We start from the raw sequence: 25,638 nt of genomic DNA on the forward strand, positions 1-25,638 counted from the left end.
AAGTCTGATGCAAGATCTTATATTGCATTTCCCTAAGGTCCATTGATCCCGTGAATTGATTAAGGTTAGTAAAAAGGTCCAGAAATTGGTTCTCGGTAAATTCGAGAGCTAAATCTCGAGACCACTGGGCCACAATCCTAGGTAGATAAGAGGGGGGAAGAGCATTTTTGAGTAGCCTATACCAAGTGGACAAGGTATTTGTTTGAGAAGGTAAGAGTGCCAAGTAAGAGTCCAATTTCCCCAGTGCCCATGTCTCTCCCCACTGTCGAGTTAGGGAAAAATAGTAATGTCTGGCTTGCAAATAGGCCCAAAAATGCGTAGCCAGGAGATCCCATCGGGTCTGGAGGAGTGAGAAAGTGGGGAAAGTAAAGCACAGTTATTTACTGTAACAGATGTTATCCAGGGACAGCAGGCAGATATTCTCACAACCCACCCATCTCTCCTGGTTGGCTTCTTAGCTTGCTTATTGGTGAGGAGCTGTGATCCTGCGTTGGGTGGGAAGGCACTCGCGCATGAGCAGTGTAAGCAGTTTGCAAACTTTCTTAAGTTCTTAAACTGGCGATGCACTTTTAAAGCTGTCCGTACTGGGATTCCTTGGATGACGTCACCCACATGTGAGAATATCTGCCTGCTATCCCTGGATAACGCCTGTTACGGTAAGTAATTGTGCTGTTTTTACGATCCCAATAAAAATGGTCTTATCGCATGACAAAGACCAACATAAGGGCACAATAAGGCCAATTTTTACTGCAGTCTTGTAAAAGGACCCCAAAATGATTTTTAAAAGTGGAAATGATAATTTTGTGTGGTGTAGCCTAAATCTTTGGGTTTTGATGTTAATGTTCTCTTTACAGGTTCCTCCATTAAGGGTGTTCTTGCTGGGTTGTACAGGAGCAGGAAAAACAACAGTCGCACGATGGCTAGCCAGCAAACTAGCAATTTTCCACATCCAGTTCAAGTTGTACCTGGAGGAAATAATGACATTCAAGTATCAAAAGAAAATCAAACCAGAAAGTGAAGAAGACAGTGTTCCTGTGATAGATGAGGCTGCCTTATTGGCTACACTGCTGAGTTCAGGAGATGCTTTCCCACCTGAGGGCGATTCTGAGGAGGAAACTACAAAGGTAACAGCTCTTTCAAGAGCCAAAACAAAAGGGTCACCAGAGACTCTTGTTTTCTCTCATCTCTTGTGCATATTTTTAAAGGTTTGGATGTGCTTGTCTTTGATCTGCAATTGAGAATCTCATCTAATAATAACTTTATTCTTGTATACCGCCATACCCAGGGAGTTCTAGGCGGTTCACATCAATTAAACAAAGTTTAATAAGAAATTACAATAAACTAGATTTACAAGTAATGTAGATATTGAGGTGAGCATGAGGAGGGGAGTTTTCACAACAGATAAACAAAATTTAACAAGAACTTGCAATTGATCATAATTACAAGCAATGAGGTGGTTAAGGTGAGCATGAGAGGGGGGATTGTACAGGTCATTGGAGGTAGTGAGACAAAGACATAAGAGATTTCCTTAGACACCCAGTATAAGAGGCTTGGAGAGGCTCTCTCAAATTTCAGGCTGACAGAAAGGAGCAGGAACCAGTTTAGGGAACTGAGGCTGAGTAAGCTCTAGGATAGGGTTCAAGTTAGGGGTTCTTTGCTGCTGCTGCAGCTAATTTCCTACCTCTTACTCTAATTTGTCATGGTCAGCAGAGTGAGCAAATAAGCAGCCAGAGTATAGAAAAGCATGCAAAAGTGTTGTATGACAAGAGGCAGTAAGAGGAGGAGAGCAAGTGAGTGAGGGTGACTTTCTTCAGGATATGCTGTGAGGTCTGTGGTTTATCTTTATATAATAGGTCCTCAAACCCAATTGGTTGGAGCTTGAGGTAAATGAGGCAGGAAAGTCATTTGGTCACAAATTTTAATTTTGGTGGAAAAATCAGTTGGGCTTTTTTTCCTATACAATGGAAAAGTCTCTGGTGAGTTTAAAGATGTTCTCCCCATGAAGCTGGGTTGTATATTCTCTCAGGGTTTCCACATTTGCCATCATACTTGTTGCAGGTTTCCGAGTGTTGCTGCATCCTATCAGGTAGAACCGATATTTCAGCCATCAAGCTTTAGCTTTCTTCAGGGTATGCTGTGAGATCTGCAGTTTGGCTTTATATAGTAGGTCCTCAAGCCCTATTGGCAGTATGATGGCTGTAATGTCAGTTCTTTAGCAACTCTCCAAACCAGCATAGTTTAATCTTACAAGCGGGTATATATCTCATCATGACCAGCAGGTGCAGACTGAGACAAAACTTTGGAACTGTACATATCATGTGACCCCTCCCTAATTACTTCAGTCTTCTCTCAGTCTCCAGCAGGTGTGGTGAGCTGTACCCATCTCCCTTGGTAGGGCTGTTGGAATTTGTTTAGGAATTTTTGTCCCTTTTTGTTGCCGGATTGAGCTTGGGTGGGCCCTGTTTGGCTGTCCGTCCGACCTCGGGGGTGTCAAACCGGGCGGGTCTCAAGCGAGGTACCTCTCCCCTTTCCTCCAACTCCCCAACATTTTTCTAGAGGTGCCTCAACAGTAAGCCTTACCCCCTGGTGGTAAGGCACATTGTTTAGAGAGCCAGTGGAGTCTGTTCTGTGGAAAAAAATAATAAATCCTGAAGCAGTGCCGGTCTGAAGGGTTGCTTTCTCTTTAAATATGCTGTAAATTACTGTATTTATCAACTAACCGGCACTTTTCTTTCAGCTAGGTCACATATGGAGCAATTGAGCACTTCTCGGGGGAGAGGTGCACAATTTGGTCCAGACGTGAGGCACTCGTGGCCGGCCTGAAAACAGCTGGTGCGGAGGTGCCCAGGGCTCCCCGCCGCTAGTGCCTCGCAAGCCAGAAGAGCTTTGCAGGGAAGCCTGATCTTTTGCTGCTGCCCATGGAGGGTTTTCCTCAGCCGCCGCCAATGCAGCTGGGTATATCCCGTCAGCTGTTTTTTTCTCTCAGCTGATGCCGGCTTTTGCCTGCTTTAGCGGCTGAACAGTTTAGTCTTCCCAGCCGCTACAGGCCCTGGAGGGGCTATTTTTGGCGCATTTTTGCCGTTTTTCCTCAGATAGCCCCTCCATCTTGTATTTAGCCTCAGGTGCCTTCTCCCTGTTTTGACATAACAGTGACAGGTTACAGCTGGGTTCCCTGCTGGGGCAGGGAGTCCCATGGGGCTGCCAGAGGTTTTTATCCCCCCCCCCTTTTTTTTTTTTTTTTACTTTGTGTAAAGCATATTTTCTGGCGGCCGGGGGTCCTATTTGTGTCCAGGGGGTCTCGGGGGTTTGTTCCCTCCGCGCCCCCTGATGTTTTGACTCCTTAATTCTTTTTGCGTCCCCCCTCCTCCTCTCTCATCCTGGCGCCCACGTATGGCCTCAGACGAGGACTTGTCTGAGGAGAGTTTTAACTTTTACATGAGGACCTGGACCCTTGGGGACACCTCCAGAATCCTCTCAAGGGGACGGCCACTGGTACCAGGGACTTGTTTTTTTCCATCTACCAGCGAGGAGGCATTTGAGGTGCGCCTTTTTCAGAGGGACAAGCTCTCAGATCTGATTCAGCAGATCTCTTCAGTGTTGGGCTTTGAGGAGGCGCAGCCTGCGACCTTGAGTGTTGAGGAGCCTCTTCTTTGGGGGATTTCCTCTGCTTCCCACTCATGTCCAATACATCCGTTTTTTACTTGATATTATCCTGGCACAGTGGACTTCGCCGGAAGCGTCTTTTCAGTTTGCGCGCTCCTTTGCTTATTTGTATCCCGTCCCAGTGAAGGATAGGACTACCTTAAAGTCACCAGTGATGAACGTGGTGGTCTCAGCTATTGCTACGCGGCATACTGTGCCCATCGAGGGCAGTTCTGTCTTATTAGACTCTGAGGAACGTAAATTGGAGACCATTCTTAAATAGAATTTTGATGTGTCTTCCTTGGGGGTCCAGGCAGCTATTTGTGTGGGACTGGTGTCACGGGCCGTGTTTCAATGGGCCGAGCGGGTCCTTGACAGTGAGTCTGATGGTCAGGAGATAGCAAAGATTCAGATGGCTGCCTCTTTCCTCTCAGACGCCCTCTATGACTTCTTGCGGACGTCTGCCAAATCCATGGCTGCATGTTGGACCTTCTAGCTTCGGGCTTGGTCGACGGATGCAGTGTCCATCATTAAACTCTCTGAATTTTCCTTTTCAGGTGTCCTTGATACTTTCCAGAGGTTTTGGATGGTTAGTTCAAACTCTGATAGACTCTAAAGTGCCCTGCCTGCAGACAATGCTTGCCAGGCTGTTCGAGATGGCACTGCTCGGGGGAGTCTGTGGGATTTTCACAGGTACCGCCCTGAGCATGGAACTGCTCCCTACCCGACCTCTGATTTTGCCAGGGGTTGTTTCTTTCAGCGAATGTAGTCCTGTCGGGCCCGTTGGGAGGCTGAGAATCCCTCCACTGGTTCCCCCGCTGTCCATCTTGCCCAGTGACTCTGTGCCCGCACCCCCTCTGGTTCCAATGGGTGTTTGGCTGGATGTAATTCGGGACGGTTCTACTCTGCAGTTTACCCATTCCCTGCCAGATCATTTTCTAGCTTCTCCTTGTCAGGCAGCGTTGAAGAAACAGGTTTTTCACCAGATCCTTAAAAGATTGTTAGATCTCTAAGCTGTTGTTCCTGTTTCCCCTCAGGCATGTTACTCTGGCAGGTACTCGATTTACTTTGTGGTGCCCAAGAAAGTGGGGTCATTTTGGCCCATCTGAGATTTGAAGGGGGTCAACAGGGCTCTCAGAATTCTGTCTTCTCGCTTGAAGACATTGCGATATGTGATTCTGGCAGTTCAGCCAGGAGAATATTTAGCCTCTCTCAACTTGACGGAGGCCTCCTTGCATGTTCCAATCCAGGCTTCCCATCAGCACGTTCCTTCGTTTTGCGATCTTGGGTCAGCACTAGCAGTTCTGTACGCTTCCTTTTGAATTTGCCACGGCTCCCTGGACATTCACCAAGGTTCTGGTGGTTGTCGCGGCAGCCATGCGGACAGAGGGCATTCTGGTGATTCCCTAAAAGGATGACTGGTTGATTCTAGATCCTCTAATGTTCATCCCACGCTTCTTTCAACTCTGTCACCGTTTTCCTCTCCAAAGAAGCGTGGGATGAATACAGAGGATCTAGAATCAGAAAATAATAGTAAATATTGAATTAAGGCTAGTACTAGGCAGACTTGCATGGTATGTGGCCTTTAGGTTGAGGATGGGCTGGGGAGGGTGTAGATGGGCTGGAGTGAGATTTGACGGAGACTTAAGCAGTTGGAACCCAAGCACAGTACCGGGTAGAGCTTTGAATTCTTTCCCAGAAATAGCTAAGCAGAAAAAATTTAAAAAAATTAAATTGAATCAGGTTGGGCAGACTGGATGGACCATTTGGGTCTTTATCTGCCGTCATCTATTATGTTACCGGCACGTCGGGGCCAGTGGCGCACAAACAGTAGGCAGCCGTCCAGCGAAGCACCAGCAACTTGCACAATTAAGAAGTGTTGGGCCCAGGCATTAGCGCGCTTATGCGCCGCGGGCCAAGGCAATCATCAGGCAGCCGACCACCAACCTCCACATTTTAAAGGTACTGCCGGGGGGCTGGGATGGAATTTAAAGGTGCTGGGGGTATGTAAAAGTGATGATTGATTGATTGAGGGGCTGGGATGGAATTTAAAGGTGTTGGAAGTATGTAAAAGTGATGATTGATGGGGGGGCTGGGACGGAATTTAAAGGTGCCGGGGGGCTGGGATGGAATTTAAAGGTGTCGGGTATATATTAGTATACAATTTGGTTCAGAATGGGGTTTTTTCTTGCTTTCCTTCTCTAAATCTGGGGTGCGTCTTATGGAATGAAAAATACAATATATTTTGTGGACTTAGAAGCTTCATTTTTGCTCCAAACTTCACAGATGGCCACCTCAGGACAGGATGGTATGGATTCATGCCGTAAATGCGGTGGATGGTTTGCGGTTTTGCAGCCATTTATTCTGTGCACCACGGCCCACAAGGGGCGTAAACGCATTTCCAGCGTCTGACGCCAAAATTGGGCGCTGAAGGTGCTTTTGCGAAAAACAAGCGCAGTTCCGGGAAAAGTCTTCTAAGTCTTCAAACTATTCCAAATCTGAGTTCTGCAAATCAGCTCTGGCTGCCGGGGACTATTTTCTGCCTGAATTTGTGAATATGATGTATCAGGGTTTCATGAGAAAGCAGGCTTTGCATGTGTCTTTCTCTGACTATAGTGCGGCAGTCTGTGCAAACTTTGGATTCCAGCATGTCAATCTGCTCCCTTGCTGGTCTGCCTGAAAGCCAGCGGCAACTTCTGTCGCAACCCGGGTTCCTGATAAGCGCAGCAAGCCTGGTTCACAACGACTGATACTGCTTCCAGTGTGTTCCTTCCAACTAAGGAATCCTTCAGGCTCCCTAGGCAATGGTCTAGGGTGAAAACGTCAGGTAAATGACCACAGTGAAATAGGCAAGGAAAACCACACACACCCAGAAATGTCCAAAATAAAGATGTACTTTTATTTCTGACCCTTGGTCAGGCTGCTCTGGTGTTATCAGCAGGATGCAGTACTTTACAATACATTTGTTCAGGAACCAAAACATAAAATGCTGGGCCAACCTGGCCACACTGGCTTCATAGACAACAGCCTGGTTCTTATTTCAAAACCACAAAAATCATATGAGAACTGTGGCTGAACTCTAGTCTTTCTAACTCAGTCCTCTTCACCAGCCTTAAATGGTTAAGATAGTTTTAGCAATGCTCTCTTCCTGTGAAAGAACAGGAGAGAGAAGCAAAAAAGATACTTGCTGTATGAAAAATAAAACTTTTCAAAACCAAAAAGGAAATGGCTAAACTTGCAGCTCTCATACAGACCGCCTGCAGCTAGGGAGCTCATACAAACGGAGCTCCTCCATGGTTTACGTTCCCTGTAGTAGCTTATCTATAGCTAATTACCCTCCAGCTGTGTGGAGAGGAGTGAAACCAAACGCTGTGTAATTTGCAAATGTTAGGCAGTTCAAGCTCCATACTATGTGCATGAATTCTTCAGAGCCTAGTTCTGGGAAGCTTAAACAATTCTGAACACAAAAATAAACTTAGTCCCAAAACTTTCAGGAAACGGATAAAAATCAAAAATAGCAAAACATTTCCAAACCCATTTTTATTATCGGCACTTGGACGCATTTTTACAATGTTCGTCCAAGTGCCGACTTAGGACGGTATATGATATTTTTCTCTTTCAATTATGAGCCCCTTGGCATTTTGATAAGCAATCAATCAAATTTACAGTAAACTTGGAAACTTGGTGCCTGTTTCAATTTCTAAGTTTTGCTGTCGCACAGATCTTCGACAAGCTTGGCTGATGTGGCTAGCCTAGTGGATCTCGGAGATTCCCAGAACGCTGTTTCCCACAATGTGGGAGAGGATCAGATGGTGTGCAGGTTAAGTCCAGTTGCCTTCCTGATCGTATCTCTGAATTCCTGCGGACATTAGAACTTGATTCAGACACAGCAGTTCAGGCGGAGTATTCCGTCATGAATTCTACACATCCGCTCTCTGCTTTTGCTCTGCCCAAAGATGAGTAGGTAATGCATTTCAGAGTGTAGGTGTGGTAACTGAGAATATTGTTGTTCTATGGGTATTTATTATTTTTAAAGAAGGAACCCAGAGCAGATGTTATCCAGAGGCAATAGCGGGAAGTGTGACAAATCTAGCTCTCCTCCTAGCTTCATCACAGGATTGACTAGAAAGAACAGTAAACCCCTATGCAGGAGAGCTGACCAGGTTATCTCTGCTGAATATAGTAGCGCTGATCTCCCTTACACCAGTCATGATGAGCTAGACAGAGACTGCCAGGTAGAGCTCAGACCAGCTATAGTTCACTCTACCAAGCCTGCTTTTAGCTCACCTAAAACCTCAGGAGCAAGGAGACTACATTTCCCAGATAGGCAGAGAACCAGCAGGAAGCTAACACGTGAGCAGTCACAGCTGCCAAGGGAGCTTTTTCCCTTTCTCCTCTTCAGAGCAGGGAGGGGTGGCTTGGAGCCAGTTAAACGAGGCAGCTCAGAACCAGAGAGGTGGAGGAGCAAAGAGGCTGGGAACGAGGGCCTCAGAGGCAGCAGGGCTTGTCTACCCAGCTGAATGCTGATGAGCTGGGAAAAGATTGTGAAATGGTGGACATTTCAAAGGTGCCTGATCCCACAATTGAGAGGCAGCTGGAAAGCTGGGAACCCATGGACATTGGTGTGCCAATTATTCCTGGTGGGAGATTGGAAGCAATGGACACAAGCTAAAAAAAAGGATTACTAGATGTCTTTCAGCAGCTCCCCTCCCTCCCTCCCCCTTACCTTCATGGCCAAGTCAAAATGATCTACCAACAATAAAATTTTAAAACACTATATGCATACTATACGCAGAGAAAATGTTAATTATCATTTATATTCCGCGGATTTTCAAAGAGGTCAAGGCAGATGACTTTATGCAATGTCACCTCAGTAACAACTATACAAAAATAGACAAATATATCCCCTCCCTTTTTTACTAAACCGCGATAGCGGTTTTTAGCACAGGGAGTTGCGCTGAATGCCCCACGCAGTCTCAACGCTCATAGGCTCCCTGCGCTAAAAAACGCTATTGTGGTTTAGTAAAAGGGGGCCATAGTGCAAAATATAGACAGCATATATAAATTCTCAAAACGGACACATTTTGATCACTAAGTTGAAAATAAAATCATTTTCCTACCTTTGTTTGGTAATTTCATCAGTCACTGGTTGCACTTTATTCTTCTGACTGTGCATCCAATATTTCTTCCCTTCTTTCAGCCTCCTGTATGCTTCCTCTCCTCCAGACCTCATTCCCTCCCCCAACTTTTTCTTTCTTTCATCCTGCCTCCTTCTTTCTTTCTTTCTCCATGCCCCCTTTCTTTCTGTATGTCTGTCTTTCTCTCTCTTTCTGCGTGCCCCATTTCTTTCTTTGTTTCACCCTGCCCCCTTCTTTCTTTCTTTCTCCATGCCCTCTTTCTTTCTCTCTGTCTGTCTTTCTCTTTCTTTCTCCGTGCCCCATTTTTTCTTTTTCTTTGTTTCACCCTGCCCCCTTTCTTTCTGGCTCCCTGTTCCCCCCCATTTCTTTCTTTCTCCTTCCCCTCCCCTATGCAACCATCGCTGGGGAATAGGCTGCCACTGCCACAATCGGGAACAGGCCAGCTTTGAGTTCGCCCTGCTTCTCTTCCCCGCGGGGCCGACCAACTCTTTGCTGCCTGACGTCAATTCTGATGTCGTAGAGGACGTTCCGGGCCAGCCAGGCAGCAATTGGCTGGCCCAGAATGTCCTCTCCGACGTCAGAATTGACGTCGGGCAGCGAGAGTTGGTCGGCCCTGCAGGGAAGAAAAGAAGGGAGAACTCGGCCGGCTTGTTACCGATGACGGCAGTAGAAGCCTTTCCCTGGTGGCAGCCTATTCCCCGGTGGGTGGCCAGCTGTGCACCCCTTTGGGGTGTGCACCCGGGGCGGACTGCCCCCCTTGATACACCACTGCGGCTCCTTCCGATTTCTAATCCCCAAATGCATTACTCTGCATTTCTTTGCATTAAATTTTAGTTGCCAGATATTAAACTATTCTTCTAACTTTTGCAGATCCTTTTCCATGTTTTCCACACCCTCCTTGGTGTCTACTCTGTTATAATTCTTGGTATCATCCGCAAAAAGGCAAACTTTTCCTTCTAACCCTTCGGCAATGTCACTCACAAACATATTGAACAGGATCGGCCCCAGCACCAATCCCTGAGGGACTCCACAACTCACCTTTCCCTCTTCCGAGCGAATTCCATTAACCACCACCCTCTGGCGTCTGTCCGTCAACCAGTTTCTAATCCAGTTAACGTCTTTTGGTCCTAACTTCAGCCCATCAAGTTTGTTCAAGAGCCTCCTATGAGGAACTGTGTCAAAGGTTTTGTTGAAATCTAAGTAAATTACGTCCAGCATATGCCCTTTAATCAATTCTCCAGTCACCCAATCAAAGAATTCAATCAGATTCGTCTGCCACGATTTACCTTTTGTAAAACCATGTTTCCTCGGATCCTGTAACCCATTTGATTCTAGGAATTTCACTATCCTTTCTTTCAGCAACGCTTCCATTATTTTTCCAATAACCAAAGTGAGGCTTACCAGCCTGTAGTGTCCCACTTCATCTCTGTGACCACTTTTGTGAATAGGGACCACATCTTCTCTTCTCCAGTCCCCAGGAAGGACTCCCGTCTCCAAAGATTTGTTGAACAAATCTTTAATAGGACCCGCCAGAACTTCTTTGAGATCATTCAGTATCCTGGGATGGATCCTGTCCAGTCCCATCGCTTTGTCTATCTTCAAGTTTTTCATAAACACTTTCTTCTGTGAATGGCATGGTATCTACTCCATTCTCGTGTGTAACTGTGGCAGAGAATTTCAGCCCTTCTCCAGGATCTTCTTCCATGAACACAGAAGTATTTGTTTAACATATTTCCTTTTTCCTCATCACTCTCCACATATCAATACATATCATCTTTTAGTCTCGCAATTAAATTTTTCTTCTTCCTTTCACTAATATATCTGAAAAAATGCTGTTCCGCTTGTGCTGTCACCAGGCGTGTCTCTCTCTCTGTTGGCTTCTTTCAGTTTTACCTGGCAGTCCTTTCTGTACTCCTCTTCTTGGGTATTTTTATATTTCACGAACACCAGCTCTTTTGCCTTCATTTTCTCCGCAACAAGTGTAGAGAATCATTTCAATTTTCTTTTTCTCTTGTTTTTATTTATTTTCCTTACATAAAGGTCAGTAGCCATTTTTATTGCTCCTTTCAGCTTAGACCACTGTTTTTCCTCTTCTCTTATGTCATCCCATCCTAACAGCTCTTTCTTCAGGTACGCTCCCATTTTACTAAAGTCTGTACATTTGAAATCTAGGACTTTGAGTTTTGTGTGGCCGCCCTCCACTTTAGCTGTTATATCAAACCAAACCGTTTGATGATCGCTATTTCCCAGATAGGCACCCACGCGAACATTAGAGATACTCTTCCCATTTGTGAGGACCAGATCTAGTATCACTTTTTCCCTCGTTGGTTCCGTTACCATTTGTCTGAGCAGAGCCTCTTGAAAGGCATCCACAATCTCCCTACTTCTTTCCAATTATGCAGACAGAACATTCCAGTCCGCATCCGGCAGATTGAAGTCACCCAACAGCACCTCCTCCTTCTTTCCAAACTTTTGGATATCCACAATCAGATCTTTATCAATTTGCTGCAATTGAGTCGGAGGTCTTTAGACTACACCCACATAAATAGAAGTTTCATCTTGTCTTTTCAAAGCGATCCATATCGCTTCTTCCTCTCCCCGGGTCCCCTGCATTTCAGTCACTTGGATATCGATCTTTACATAGAGAGCTACTCCTCCACCTCTTTGATCATCTCTCTCCTTCCTAAAAGGATTATATCCTGGTATATTTGCATCCAGTCCATGGGAGTCACTGAACCACGTCTCTGTGATAGCAACAATATCCAGCTCTGCCTCTAACATCAGGCTTGCAGATCATGAACTTTGTTGCTTAGACTGTGGGTGTTTGTGGTCATTGCTTTCCAGCTACTATTCCTCAACAATCTCATTTTTTGTAGTTTTTAATTTCAGCTCATTTCCTGTTTCATCGCTGGGAAGTGAATTGCTAATATTGTTGTTTTCATTGCTTTCTTTATCCCAGGACAAGCAGGCAGCATATTCTTGACTGATGGGTGACGGCACCGACGGAGCCCCGGTACGGACAATTTTAGAGTGATTGCACTCTAAGAATTTAGAAAGTTCTAGCTAGGCCGCACCGCGCGTGCGCGAGTGCCTTCCCGCCCGACGAAAGCGCGCAGTCCCCAGTTTCTTAGTTTCCGCGGAGCTAAGAAGACGCGTGTTTTCCAACGGCTGTTAGATAATCCTTTTTTCGCCTTCCTGCTCGCGTATTTTTCCTCGTGAAACTCTTCACGTTCTCGTTTTTTAATTCTTTTCTTGATTAAATTTAAAAAAAAAAAAAAGGCTTTTTTTTTTTTCGACTTTTTCGGTCGGCCCCGGCGGGGCCTGTTGGCACCATCGAAGCCTCGGGCTTCGATTTTGCTACTGCTGTTTTTCCCTTCATGCCCCCTTCACCGGGTTTTAAAAAGTGTCAGCGGTGTGCACGCCCTATTTCTTTATCCGACCCGCACAAATGGTGCCTTCAGTGCTTGGGTCTGGACCATAGGGCTGCGACGTGCACCTGCTGTGGTTCTCTCCAAAAGAGAACTTTGAAGAATCGCCAGATTCAGCAGCAGCTTCTTTTCGGTGCCGCTATGAAAGTTCCACCGGCATCGACTCCTGCATCGGCAACTTCTTCCAAGTCGGCACCGGCGATTTCGACACCGCAAGATACATCTTCGGTGTCGCACCCCACAGGTAAGCCGGCTAAGAAGCCATCCCCTACAGTTCTCGGCCCGCCAGTCGAACATGCATTGAGCCAAGTCGTGTAGACTGCGCGCCGGCCCCGCAAACGCTCCGCTCCCATAGAAGTGACTGCCTCTTCATCGGCATCGACTTCGCCTGAGTGTCGAGCTGCACCGCAGGTACCAAGCAAGAAAAAAGCGGTACCGGTGCCATCGGGACCGTCTCTGGATGAGCGCATAGCATCCATCCTCCAGGTCCAGCTTAAGGAGCAATTACAACACCTGCTCCCGGCTCTGCTAACTCCGAACCTTCCAGTGTCAGTACCTACTGAGCCTACGGTACCGCTCGTCGACCAGCCTATTTTGTCGGCATCGATGTTATCGGCACCGCTTAAATCTGCCTCTTCGATGTCTATGCCTGTTTTGTCGGCAGAGCCAAAGTCTCTTCGTCGAGCTGTTCACTCAGTCTCTGATCCGGTACCGCTCTCTGACACCCGTACCGTGTTACAGTCACCAGGTATGGTGTCGATGCGTTCCGGCAAATTGGTACGCAAAACCAGGCATACCGAATCCTCTACTCCTCTATCTCAGGGCCGTCTTCCATCGGTACGTGACCCTGATTTATGGGATGATTCCGAAGATCCCCTCGGTACCGAAGAGGATTTTTCATCGGATGAGGCTGACCCATCGGTGCAGGATCCTGCTAGTAAGCCAGAGCACTCTTCCTTCACTAAATTTCTTAGGGAGATGTCAGACACCCTTTCTCTCCCATTAGAGTCTGATTCTAAAAAGTCCAAGGCATTCCTGGATGCTTTGGACTTTGACCAACCTCCCAAAGAATTTTTGAAATTACCCCTTCATGATATTTTAAGGGAAACCTTTTACAAAAATCTGGAGACTCCTCTTACCATCCCAGGAGCTCCAAGGAAATTGGAATCACTTTATAAGGTTATTCCTATTCCAGGGTTTGACAAACCTCAGCTTCCACATGAATCTTTGCTGGTGGAGTCAACCCTAAAAAAATCTGCAGGCTCAAGTGTGTATGCTTCTGTCCCTCCTGGCAGAGAAGGCAAAGCTATGGACAAATTTGGTAAACGACTTTACCAGAATGCTATGTTGGCCAACCGTTCAGGTAACTATGCATTCCACTTCTCGTTTTACCTGAAATATCTTATACAGCAGATGGCCACTTTTCAAAAATATATTCCAGACCACAAACTTTCTGCTTTTCAGCAATGTACTGCCAGTCTCTTGCAGCTCAGGAAGTTTATGGTCCGTTCCATCTATGACACATTTGAACTGACATCCCGAGCTACTGCAATGTCTGTCGCTATGAGACGATTAGCATGGCTTCGCGTCTCAGAACTTGATGTTAACCACCAGGACCGCCTTGCCAATGCTCCCTGCCTGGGTGATGAGCTGTTTGGAGAATCTCTGGATACCACCACCCAGAAACTTTCGGCTCATGAGACGAGGTGGGATACTTTATTGAAAAACAAAAAGAAACCCCCTCCTGCTCGTCCTTTTAGGCAGCAGACGTCGTATCAGCATTGTTTCTCTGCTCGGCCAATTCAGCCTCATCCTTCTCAGCCTCGGAGACAGCGGCAGCAACAACTACAGGCTCGCCAACAACAGCCGCCTGCCATAAAACCTGTTGCTCAGCCTAAACCAACTCAGCCCTTTTGACTCTCTTCTCCAGGGCATTGCCAGTCTTTCTCCCTCATGTCCTCTTCCACAGCCTATAGGAGGTCGCCTCCAAATTTTTCTGGCTCGATGGGAGGTAATCACCACCGACCAGTGGGTGCTCTCTATCATCGCCCACGGCTACTCCCTCAACTTTCAGACTCCTCCACCATTAGGCCTGCCAAAAGAGTCTGCTTCTAACAGGTCTCAGTCCCTCCTTCTCGCTCAAGAGGTTCAATCCCTCCTTCTTCTCAATGCCATCAAAGAAGTTCCTCCAGATCAGCGAGGTCAGGGATTTTACTCCAGGTACTTTCTAGTTCCCAAAAAAACCGGAGACCTCAGACCTATTTTAGATCTCAGAGATCTCAACAAATGTTTAGTCAAGGAGAAGTTCAAAATGCTCTCTCTTGCCACCCTCTACCCTCTTCTCACTCAGGGCGACTGGCTATGCTCCCTCGATCTCAAAGAGGCCTACACACATATTCCTATCCATCTGACGTCCAGACAATATCTACGCTTTCTCATCAATCAAAATCATTATCAGTACAAGGTGCTACCCTTCGGTCTGGCCTCCTCTCCCAGGGTATTCACCAAGTGTCTGATTGTGGTAGCAGCCTATCTCCGCTCTCATAATTTTCAAGTCTTCCCTTATTTGGACGACTGGCTGATCAAGGATCATTCTCCTCAGGCGGTTCTGCTTGCCACCAACCAGACCATTCACTTCCTTCAACTGTTGGGTTTCGAAATCAATCTACCCAAGTCCCACCTCATTCCAACCCAGCGGCTTCAATTCATTGGAGCCATTCTGGACATTGTTCTGATGAGGGCATTTCTTCCATCCAACCGCCTTCAGACCATCCTTCATCTCTGTCGGCAGGTGTTTCAACAGGTTACCATCTCTGCGAATCACATGATGGTGCTCTTGGGGCACATGGCTTTGACAGTACATGTCACCCCCTTCGCACGTCTCCACCTGCTTACTCCTCAATGGACCCTAGCAACCCAGTGGTCACAAGCGACGGATCCTTGCTCACAACACATATCTGTGACCTCGTCTCTTCGACAGTCGCTTCTTTGGTGGTTGACATCTTCAAATCTATCCAGAGGTCTACTGTTCCATTTACCTCCTCATCATCTCGTGATCACCACAGACGCATCCCCTTATGCCTGGGGAGCTCACTTGAACGACTTCCAAACTCAGGGGTTTTGGACTGCCCAGGAAAAGAAACACCACATCAATTTCCTGGAACTCCGAGCAATGTTTTATGCCCTCAAGGCATTTCAACATCTTCTCTTTCCTCAAGTACTACTCATTTGCACAGACAATCAAGTTGCAATGTACTACATCAACAAACAGAGAGGGACGGGCTCTCGCCTGTTGTGTCAAGAAGCCCAACGGATTTGGTCTTGGGCGCCAGCTCGTCACTTTTTCCTGAAAGCTGTCTACATTCAAGAGGAGCAGAATTCCTTAGCAGACAATCTCAGCAGAATTCTCCAACCTCACGAATGGACTCTTGACTCCTTAACTCTCCAGTCCATTTTCACTCAATGGGGCACTCCTCAAGTGGACCTTTTTGCAGCTCCTCACAATCATCAACTGCCCCTGTTTTGCTCCAGACTCTACTCCCCTCACCATCTGGCACCCGATGCATTACTCCTGGATTGGACCAATCTCTTCCTATATGCATTTCCTCCTCTACCGCTCATGCTGCGGACATTGTTCAAGCTCAGGAGGGAACAAGCCACCATGATTCTCATTGCTCCACGGTGGCCCAGGCAACATTGGTTCTCACTTCTACTTCAACTCAGTTCCAGGGAACCAATACTTCTTCCACTGTTTCCTTCTCTGCTTACTCAGCATTAACAGTCCCTACTGCATCCCAACTTACAGTCTCTGCACCTGACAGCTTGGTATCTCTCGGGCTAACTTCGGCTCACTCACTCCTTTCTCAGCCTGTCCGTTCTATTATTGATGCTTCCAGGAAACCGGCCACCCTTCAGTGTTATCAACAAAAATGGTCTCGGTTTTCTTCCTGGTTCATCTTACATCACCACAATCCCATGTCTCTAGCAGTCGGACTGGTGTTGGACTATCTTCTTTCCTTGTCTGACTCTGGTCTCAAATCTACTTCTATCAGAGTTCATCTCAGTGCCATTGCTGCCTTTCATGAGCCAATTCATGGAAAACCCCTCTCTGCTCATCCTTTGGTTTCCAGGTTCATGAGGGGCCTTTTCAATGTGAAACCACCTCTCAAGCCCCCTCCTGTGATCTGGGATCTCAATGTGGTTCTTTCCGCTTTAATGAAGCCTCCTTTTGAACCTTTGGCCACAGCACATTTCAAATTTCTCACTTGGAAAGTGGTCTTCCTTATTGCTCTCACTTCTGCCAGGAGGGTCAGTGAGTTACATGCACTAGTGGCCGATCCACCTTTCACTGTTTTTCACCATGATAAGGTGGTTCTTCGTACACACCCAAAGTTTCTCCCTAAGGTTGTGTCTGACTTTCACCTTAACCAGTCCATTGTCCTACCTGTTTTTTTCCCGAAGCCTCATTCCCATCCAGGAGAACAGGCTTTACATACTTTGGACTGTAAACGTGCTTTGGCTTACTATCTCGAACGCATAAACCTCTCAGATCATCTCCTCAACTTTTTTTGTCCTTCGATCCTAACAAGTTGGGTCATCCTGTATCTAAACGCACTCTATCCAATTGGCTTGCTGCTTGCGTTTCATTCTGTTATGCTCAGTCGGGCCTGACACTGAAAGTTCTGTCATGGGCCACAAAGTTAGAGCTATAGCAGCTTCTGTAGCTTTCCTCAGCTCCACTTCCATTGAGGAAATCTGCAAGGCTGCTACTTGGTCCTCAGTTCATACATTTACATCTCACTATTGTCTGGATGCATTCTCCAGACGGGATGGACACTTCGGCCAATCTGTTTTACAAAATTTATTCTCCTAATGGCCAACCTTCCCTCCATCCCTCTTTGTGTTAGCTTGGAGGTCACCCATCAGTCAGGAATATGCTGCCTGCTTGTCCTGGGATAAAGCACAGTTACTTACCGTAACAGGTGTTATCCAGGGACAGCAGGCAGATATTCTTGCGTCCCTCCCACCTCCCCGGGTTGGCTTCTTAGCTGGCTTATACTAACTGGGGACCACGCGCCTTCGTTGGGCAGGAAGGCACTCGTGCACGCGCGGTGCGGCCTAGCTAGAACTTTCTAAGTTCTTAGAGTGCAATCACTCTAAAATTGTCCGTACCGGGGCTCCGTCGGTGCTGTCACCCATCAGTCAAGAATATCTGCTTGCTGTCCCTGGATAACACCTGTTACAGTAAGTAACTGTGCTTTATCATCATTAAATCTTGTCTTTTGCTGGGGGTAGCCACCGTAAGTAACCTCCATACATACGCCACCCCTACCTTCTAATTTAAATGCTTAGAAACATACTGCCTGAATTTCTCAACAAGGATTCTTTTTTCTGCCATGGTTAAGTGCAGCCCATCATTACAATACAGTCTCTTGTTTTTCCATGTATTGTCCCAAGCATGCATGTAGGCGTCTAGACGCATGCGTGTAGGCCATCTAGACGTGGCCTGGAGCTTGGGGAAGGAGATACGAGGCTCATGTGGCGGCGGGGCTGGGGCCGAATGGGGCGGGATCATATGTCCTCTTTTTAAAGAGGAAATCTGGTAACCCTAACCCATTCACTCTCTTAACTAGGCAACCTGTTATAAAATTAATCTTCACCTAATTCAAGAAGCCATGTCGAATGCATGCAGTAGGTGACATACTGTATAAGTTTAGGTAGATATATAGATAAACACACATAATGAATGGCTTACGTATTCATTCTTGTTTTCTTTGGTTTGTGTAGAAAGATGAAGTGGAGCTTACAGAAGATGAAGAAGCAATTAAAACATATCTCCTAGAACATGAGCCATTGCTTCCTGAAACACTGGACAACATTATTGCAGCTTGGTGGAGAAATGAACCCATCCGGTACTTTTCATGGACAATATGTACTAAGCCACAGAAAAGTTTGTGGGTTACTTCCTGTTTCTGCAAAACTTAGCTAAGAGATGCAAATGAGCTCTTGACTCTCTTACATCATTAGCTAAATGGTGCATACAATTTTCACATTCCATTTTGAAGATACTAGGGCCTGAGTAAGTGGGAAGTAAGCTAGGGGTTGGGGGGGCTGCAAGTTGATACTTTTCTTTGAAAAAGGGGCAGGGATTTAAGAAGAAAGATTTAAAACATTGAGGCCAGGGAGGGGGGAGGTGAAGTCGTGTCAACTCTTCTCAGCCACTAGGATCTCTCTGTCCTTGCTTGTCCCAGGAAGGAGGCTGCAGGGAGGGGAGCTCTAATTCAAGCAGGAGGGGCTGTTTATATCTTCACTGCCACAGTGTGAAGGGAGCTGTATTTATCTTTATTTACAATTGGGAAGTTTTCAACAAAAACAGGTGCCTCGAAGCAGGTTTTGCATACTGGTTTTCACTTTTTTTTTTCTATTAATGAGCTGCTTTGCATGATTTTGCATTGTAGCAGCTCATTAATGCATACAAAAATTTTGTGTGAAGCTTGCTTTCCATGAAAGTGCACTACATAGTAACATAGTAACATAGTAGATGACGGCAGATAAAGACCCGAATGGTCCATCCAGTCTGCCCAATCTGATTCAATTTAAATTATTATTTTTTTTTTCTTCTTAGCTATTTCTGGGCGAGAATCCAAAGCTTTACCCGGTACTGTGCTTGGGTTCCAACTGCCGAAATCTCTGCTCATCTACACCCTCCCAGCCATTGAAGCCCTCCCCAGCCATTGAAGCCCTCCCCTGCCCATCCTCCTCCAAACGGCCATACATAGACGCAGACCGTACAAGTCTGCCCAGTAACTGGCCTAGTTCAATATTTAATATTATTTTCTGATTCTAAATCTTCTGTGTTCATCCCACGCTTCTTTGAACTCAGTCACAGTTTTACTCTCCACCACCTCTCTCGGGAGCGCATTCCAGGCATCCACCACCCTCTCGATAAAGTAGAATTTCCTAACATTGCCCCTGAATTTACCACCCCTCAACCTCAAATTATGTCCTCTGGTTTTACCATTTTCCTGAGGACATAATTTTATTTTTCCAATGTAACTGCATAAAAATAGTGCAAAATGCCTGCATTTCTAGGCATTTTGCATTATTTATCATGCAAAGTAACTTTGCACTTTAGTATATAGGCCTTTTGATTTTGGGCTAGTTTGAATGAGGCATACAGTGATTTCTTACTACTCTGGCTCAGTATTATGCTAGCCTTTTCATTTCCATTTTTCTTAGGCTTGGGTAGGATCAAAAAAGCTCCAAGTGAAACCATTGTATTGGAGTAACCTAAGCCATTTTCAGCTTATATTCTGTAGTGCAGAGTTCTGCATTGAAAGAAAGAACCTACAGTATGACCTGTGCACATCGCACAAAACCCCAAAAGATTAGACATGTGAAAGCTGAGGAACTCCTAGGATGTCATTACTTACACTCCCCATCCCCAGCCCTATTGTGATTAGGGATCCAATCACAGTAGAGCAGGAGGAAAGACATTAATTCCAATGGAGCCATATAAGCCTCCAGAGCAAACTGAAAGATGGTAAGTCATTTCCACTGGGACAAGCTGAGGAGCAGTTGATGGAGGTAGAGACAGTTTTGGAATCATCTGTAACTCAAAAGTTAAACCCAATGGAAGTATTAGAACAGTGGCAAAAACTTGCCTGAAAGAATGATACTTTAAAAAAATTGTAAAAGAGTGAACTATTTTCTTGTTTTAGTGCATAAGGAGAATTAGGCTCTTACATTGATAATCTTCTTTCCAGTATAGAGAGATGTGAATCTTGACCAGTGGGTTATCCACCTTTGCCCATGAGTTTTTGCAGAAGGAATCATTCACAGCTTTTCAGTTCCACCTCCTTATGTCAGTGGGCAGTGCCCCATCGCCTCTGTTCAGACCAAAGCAGTTGATTAACCCTGAAACAGGGGGGCTTCAAGGTAAAATTATATTATTTGCCGATGATGCTAAACTATGCAACATAGTGGGCAAAAGCACGGTGCCCGACAGTATGGCGCAGGACCTACTCTTACTGGAACATTGGTCCAAAACTTGGCAACTAAGTTTTGAAGCCAAAAAGTGTAAGGTCATGCACCTTGGCAGCAGAAAAACATGCAGAACTTACACCCTAAATGGTGAGACCTTAGCAAGAACTGCATCAGAATGAGACTTGGGAGTGATCATTAGTGAAGATATGAAGACTGCCAATCAAGTGGAGAAAGCTTCATCCAAGGCTAGACAAATGCTGGGTTGTATCCGAAGAAGTTTTGTCAGCCGGAAGCCCGAAGTTGTAATGCCGTTGTACAGGTCCATGGTGAGACCTCATCTGGAATATTGTGTACAATTATGGAGGCCACATTATCAAAAGGATGTGCTGAGAGTTGAGTCGGTTCAGCGAATGGCCACCAAGATGGTCTCGGGACTCAAGGATCTCCCGTATGAGGAACGTCTGGGTAAGTTGCAGCTATACTCACTCGAGGAACGCAGAGAGAGGGGTGGCATGATTGAGACATTAAAATATGTTACGGGCCGTATTGAGGTAGAAGAAGATATCTTTCCTTCTTTTCATGTTAGTTATTTTTGGATTAATAAGTTTAAAGTTGTTTTATTATATTATGTACATCGCTTAGAATATTTGTAATAGGCGATCCATCAAGAGTTAAATAAACTTGAAACTTGAAACTTGAAACTTTTTCCTTAAAGGACCTACGGCAACAAGAGGGCATCCGTTGAAAATCAGGGGTGGGAGATTTCATAGCGACACTAGGAAGTACCATAAAATGATCTCTGAGGAAAGCAGAAAAGAATTGGATCAAACACCCAAATTCAGAAACCAAAGCCCACTGGAAAAGCACATCTATCACCTACAAAGCTGCCATCCTAGAAGCGAAGAAAGCCTACTACTCTCGCCTCCTACAATTAGCCCCTGCTAGATCCAAACAACTATTCACCCTCACAAACCAACTCTTCACCAGTGCCCAAGGAAAAAGCCACAACAACCAAACAGAACTTGATAGTGAGACTCTCTCGAACTTCTTCCAGTCCAAAGTACAAACCATTCATAACAATCTTGACACCAACACCAACCCCATTCCTGCACACCCCCAGCCTCACCCAAATACCCCATCCTCTACCACTCTCCCCCAATTTGATATGGCCACCCATGCCGAGGTTCTCGAAACCCTGAGAGAACTCAAACCCTCCAACACCATCCTCGATCCCTGCCCATCCAGCCTCCTGCTGTCCACAGAAGACGCCATGGCAGAATCCATCCTCCCCATCATTAACACCTCCCTCTCCACAGGGACAGTTCCCCTCAGCTGGAAATCAGCTATTATCAAACCCACTCTCAAAAAACCCACCCTTGATCCTAACGAACCCGGCAACTATCGCCCGGTCTCCAACCTCCCATTGGTCTCCAAACTCCTAGAACGAATTGTGCTCCGCCGACTACACCCTTTCATAGAAGAACAAGCGGCCCTGTCCCCTGCTCAATCCGGCTTCCGAACAGGCCACAGCACAGAGTCAGTACTTCTAGATATCATCGATGACAGCTGGTCAATACTCGACAAAGGCAGCGATGCCCTACTAGTCCTACTTGACCTCAGTGCTGCCTTTGACACGGTCGACCACCACCTCCTCATATCCAGACTCTATGACCTTGGAATCAAGGACTCTGCCCTCCAATGGTTCACCTCCTTCCTCCACCAAAGGACCCAAACTGTTCTACTAGGGACGCACAAATCTAACCCCAAACCTATCAAATATGGCGTTCCCCAAGGCACCCTTCTATCTCCCCTCCTATTCAACCTCTACATCAGACCTGTCATTGATATAGCGCAGAAGTACAACATTAAAATCCACTCCTATGCCGATGACATCCAGCTGCTCCTCCCTCTAGGTAAAAAACGATCGTCCCAAATTGCTAACCTCCAACACTGCCTCTCTGACATGAAAACCTGGATGACAAACAACAAACTACAACTGAATGCCTCTAAGACCGAACTCTTATGGATCAGGGAAAAAAACACCAAATACACACGCCCAACACTATCATGGGACTCCACTCTACTAACAGCAACAGATCAAGTACGCAGCCTAGGAGTAACCTTAGACGGACACCTATCCCTATCCACCCACATATCCCAAGTAGTCTCTACCTCAGCCAACTAAGAAGGATCAAACCCTACATCTCCATACCTGACCTAGCCCAACTCCTCTACGCATATGTCCTCTCCAGAATGGATTACTGCAACTCCCTATTTAATGGAATAACCAAAAAAGATCTCAAGCGCCTACAAAGGGTCCAAAATGCAGCTATCCGCCTCCTACACAGCCTCAACTACTATGATCCCATCTCCCCAGCACTCCACGCTGAACACTGGCTCCCAATTAGCCAACACTGTGCATTCAAGGCCCTGGCAGTAGCACACAAAATAATTTATGACACCACCCCCTCCTACATAAAATCCAAGCTACCCATCTACATCCCCACCTGCACCCTCCGCTCAGAAACGGAGATAAGCCTATGCATTCCACCCGGAAGGTCCCTCCTCTCAGAAACTGCCCGCAAACGCTCCTACAGCCACTTCATTCCCCAACTCTGGAACCAACTCTCCCCTCAACTCAGACTACAGAACTCACTAATGACATTCCGGAAAATGGTAAAGACCCTCCTCTTCAACTAAAGGTCACTCTCAGTCTACACCCAGCCCCCTTAAACCCCATCTCTACCCTTCTTTCTCCATTCTAATCTTCTGCCTAAATTTCTGTATAGTCCTCTCTCAGCATATACTCAAATAACTTGTATCTAAACTAAACCTACTTATATTTAAACTACTGTTCTTAATTTGCTGTATAGTCCCTATATCTAAACTGCTGCACAGTCTCTTATGTCCAAGTATTTAAATCTACTGTATAATCTTGTATGTCCAATTCACTCCATTGTGAATGTTTACTTGTAAACCGTTCTGAGCTACTGGGAGGACAGGATAAAAATCTAAATAAATAAATAAAGTATTTCTTCACCGAAAGGGTGGTTGTTGTGACCTTCCACTGCAGGTAATTGAGGCCAGCAACGTGCTAGATTTTAAGAAAAAATGGGATGAGCATGTGGGATCAATTCAAGGAAGAACTTAGGGAGGAGGGTTATTAGAGTGGGCAGACTAGTTGGGCCGGTGGCCCTTTTCTGCTGTCATATTCTATGTTTCTAAATAACAAGGAGAGTATGGGATAGTCCCTGATCATGTGGGATCTTTTCTGTTCTGCAATAAAGACTTTATTAAACCCCATTAACCTTTTTTTTCTTTTTTCATAAAACAATTTATTGAGATTATAAATAATGATACAACATAAAACAAAAACAATATTAGTACAATAAAACAAATAAAATTAGTCTTGTGATGTCATAAATTACAAACATTTAATTACCATTTTTACATAAAGATTCCCATATTTTCTTAGATTTTCTCAAACTACCACTCCTAACTGCAAATATTTTTTAATATTTAACATATAAACACAGCATATTCCACCAGTTAATATAATCTAATTTGGAAAAACCTTTCCAGTTAGATAATATCGATTTAACCGTTATCATTATTAGATTTTTTTCAGCAACTACACTTTATAAGTATCTAACTCAGTATCCAAACCAAGAGCATCTAATATAATTATTTGATAGGATAAAGATTCTGATACATAAGAACATAAATAAGCATTGCCTCTGCTAGGTCATACCAGAGGTCCATCATACCCAGCAGTCCGCTCACGTGGCGGCCCATTAGGGTCCAGGACTTGTATAGTATTCTTCTATCTATACCCTTCTATCCCTTTTTCCTTCAGGAAATTATCTAATCCTTTCTTAAACCCCGATATCGTGCTCTGTCGTATCACACCCTCTGGAAGCTCATTCCAGGTGTCCACTACCTTTTGGGTGAAGAAGAACTTCCTAGCATTGGTTCTGAATCTGTCCCCTTTTAATTTTTCTGAGTGCCCTTTCGTTCTTGTAGTTTTCGAAAGTTTGAAGAATTTGTCCCTTTCCACTTTCTCTGTACCCTTCATGATCTTGTAAGTCTCTATCATGCTCCCTCTATGTCTCCGCTTTTCCAGTGAAAAGAGCCCCAGTTTCTCTAGTCTTTCAGCATATGAAAGGTTTTCCATATCTGTTATCAATCGCGTCGCTCTTTTCTGAACCCTCTCTAGTAACGCCATATCCTTCTTAAGGTACAGCGACCAATATTGGGCGCAGTACTCCAGATGTAGGTGCACCATCGCCCGATACAACGGCAGGATAACCTCTTTCGTTCTGGCTTTAATACCTTTCTTGATAATACCTAGCATTCTATTCTCCTTCTTTTATGCCGCTGCACACTGATGGCTTCATTGTCTTGTCCACTATTACCCCCAAGTCCTTTTCTAGGGTACTCTAATCCATTTCCAGCCCTCCCATCATATAGCTGTACTTTGGGTTTCTGTTTCCCACATGTAAGACTTTACATTTCTCTACATTAAATTTCATCTGCCATCTCGCTGCCCACTCTTCTAGTTTGTTCAGGTCCGTTTGTAAATCTTCACAGTCCTCTTTTGTCCCAACTCCACTAAATAGTTTGGTGTCGTCTGCGAATTTTATTACCTCACACTTCGTCCCTGTTTCTAGATCATTTATAAATACATTGAACAGCAGCGGTCCGAGCATCGACCCCTTTGGAACACCACTCGTGACCCTCCTCCAGTCAGAGTAGTGGCCCTTCACTCCTACCCTCTGCTTCCCACCCGCCAACCAATTTTTGATCCATCTATGTACGTCTCCTTTCACCCCATGGCTCTTCAGTTTCCATAGTAGACGTTTATGGAGTAACTTGTCAAAGGCTTTTTGGAAATCCAAGTATACGATGTCTATGGGGTCCCTTTGTCCATTCGTTTGTTAATTCCTTCCAAGAAGTGTAATAAGTTCGTTAGGCACGATCTTCCCTTGCAGAATCATGTTGGCTTGTTTTCATCAGTTTATTTCTTTCTAGATGCTCATCCATGCTGTCTTTTATCAGCGCTTCCGCCATCTTCCCCAGAACTGAAGTCAGACTTACCGGTCTGTAGTTCCCCAGATCACCTCTTGATCCCTTTTTGAAGATGGGCGTAACATTTGCTATCTTCCAATCCTCTGGGATCACGCCTGTACTCAGGGATAGGTTACACACCTGCTGTAGTAGTTCCACTATTTCCTTCTTTAGTTCCTTCAAAACCCTGGGGGATACAGATAGTTATGCAGAAATAGTTGACCTTACTTTATTTCAATAGATCACATAAGGACAAGTACATATCATATGTTCCATGGTTCCTACTTCCAACTTGCAAGACCAACAAAAATTCTGCTGTTTGTTATCTATTTTGGACAATTTCACCGATGTCCTCACAGATTTATGCATTAGAAGAA

The 25,638-nt window shown here is 45.4% G+C and overlaps 1 protein-coding gene across 1 annotated transcript in view; it reads left to right on the plus strand.

Annotated features, from left to right (window-relative positions):
• AK9 (adenylate kinase 9) overlaps positions 1–25,638 on the plus strand; it is a 1,007,389-nt gene that overhangs the window by 689,495 nt on the left and 292,256 nt on the right. Inside the window, exons 27-28 of the mRNA XM_033936269.1 lie at positions 855–1,124; positions 17,996–18,120. Of these exons, the coding sequence (XP_033792160.1) occupies positions 855–1,124; positions 17,996–18,120 (395 nt within the window). The remainder of the gene's footprint in view (positions 1–854; positions 1,125–17,995; positions 18,121–25,638) is intronic.

This window comes from Geotrypetes seraphini, chromosome 3, assembly GCF_902459505.1.
Source record: "Geotrypetes seraphini chromosome 3, aGeoSer1.1, whole genome shotgun sequence".
NCBI lineage: Eukaryota > Metazoa > Chordata > Amphibia > Gymnophiona > Dermophiidae > Geotrypetes > Geotrypetes seraphini.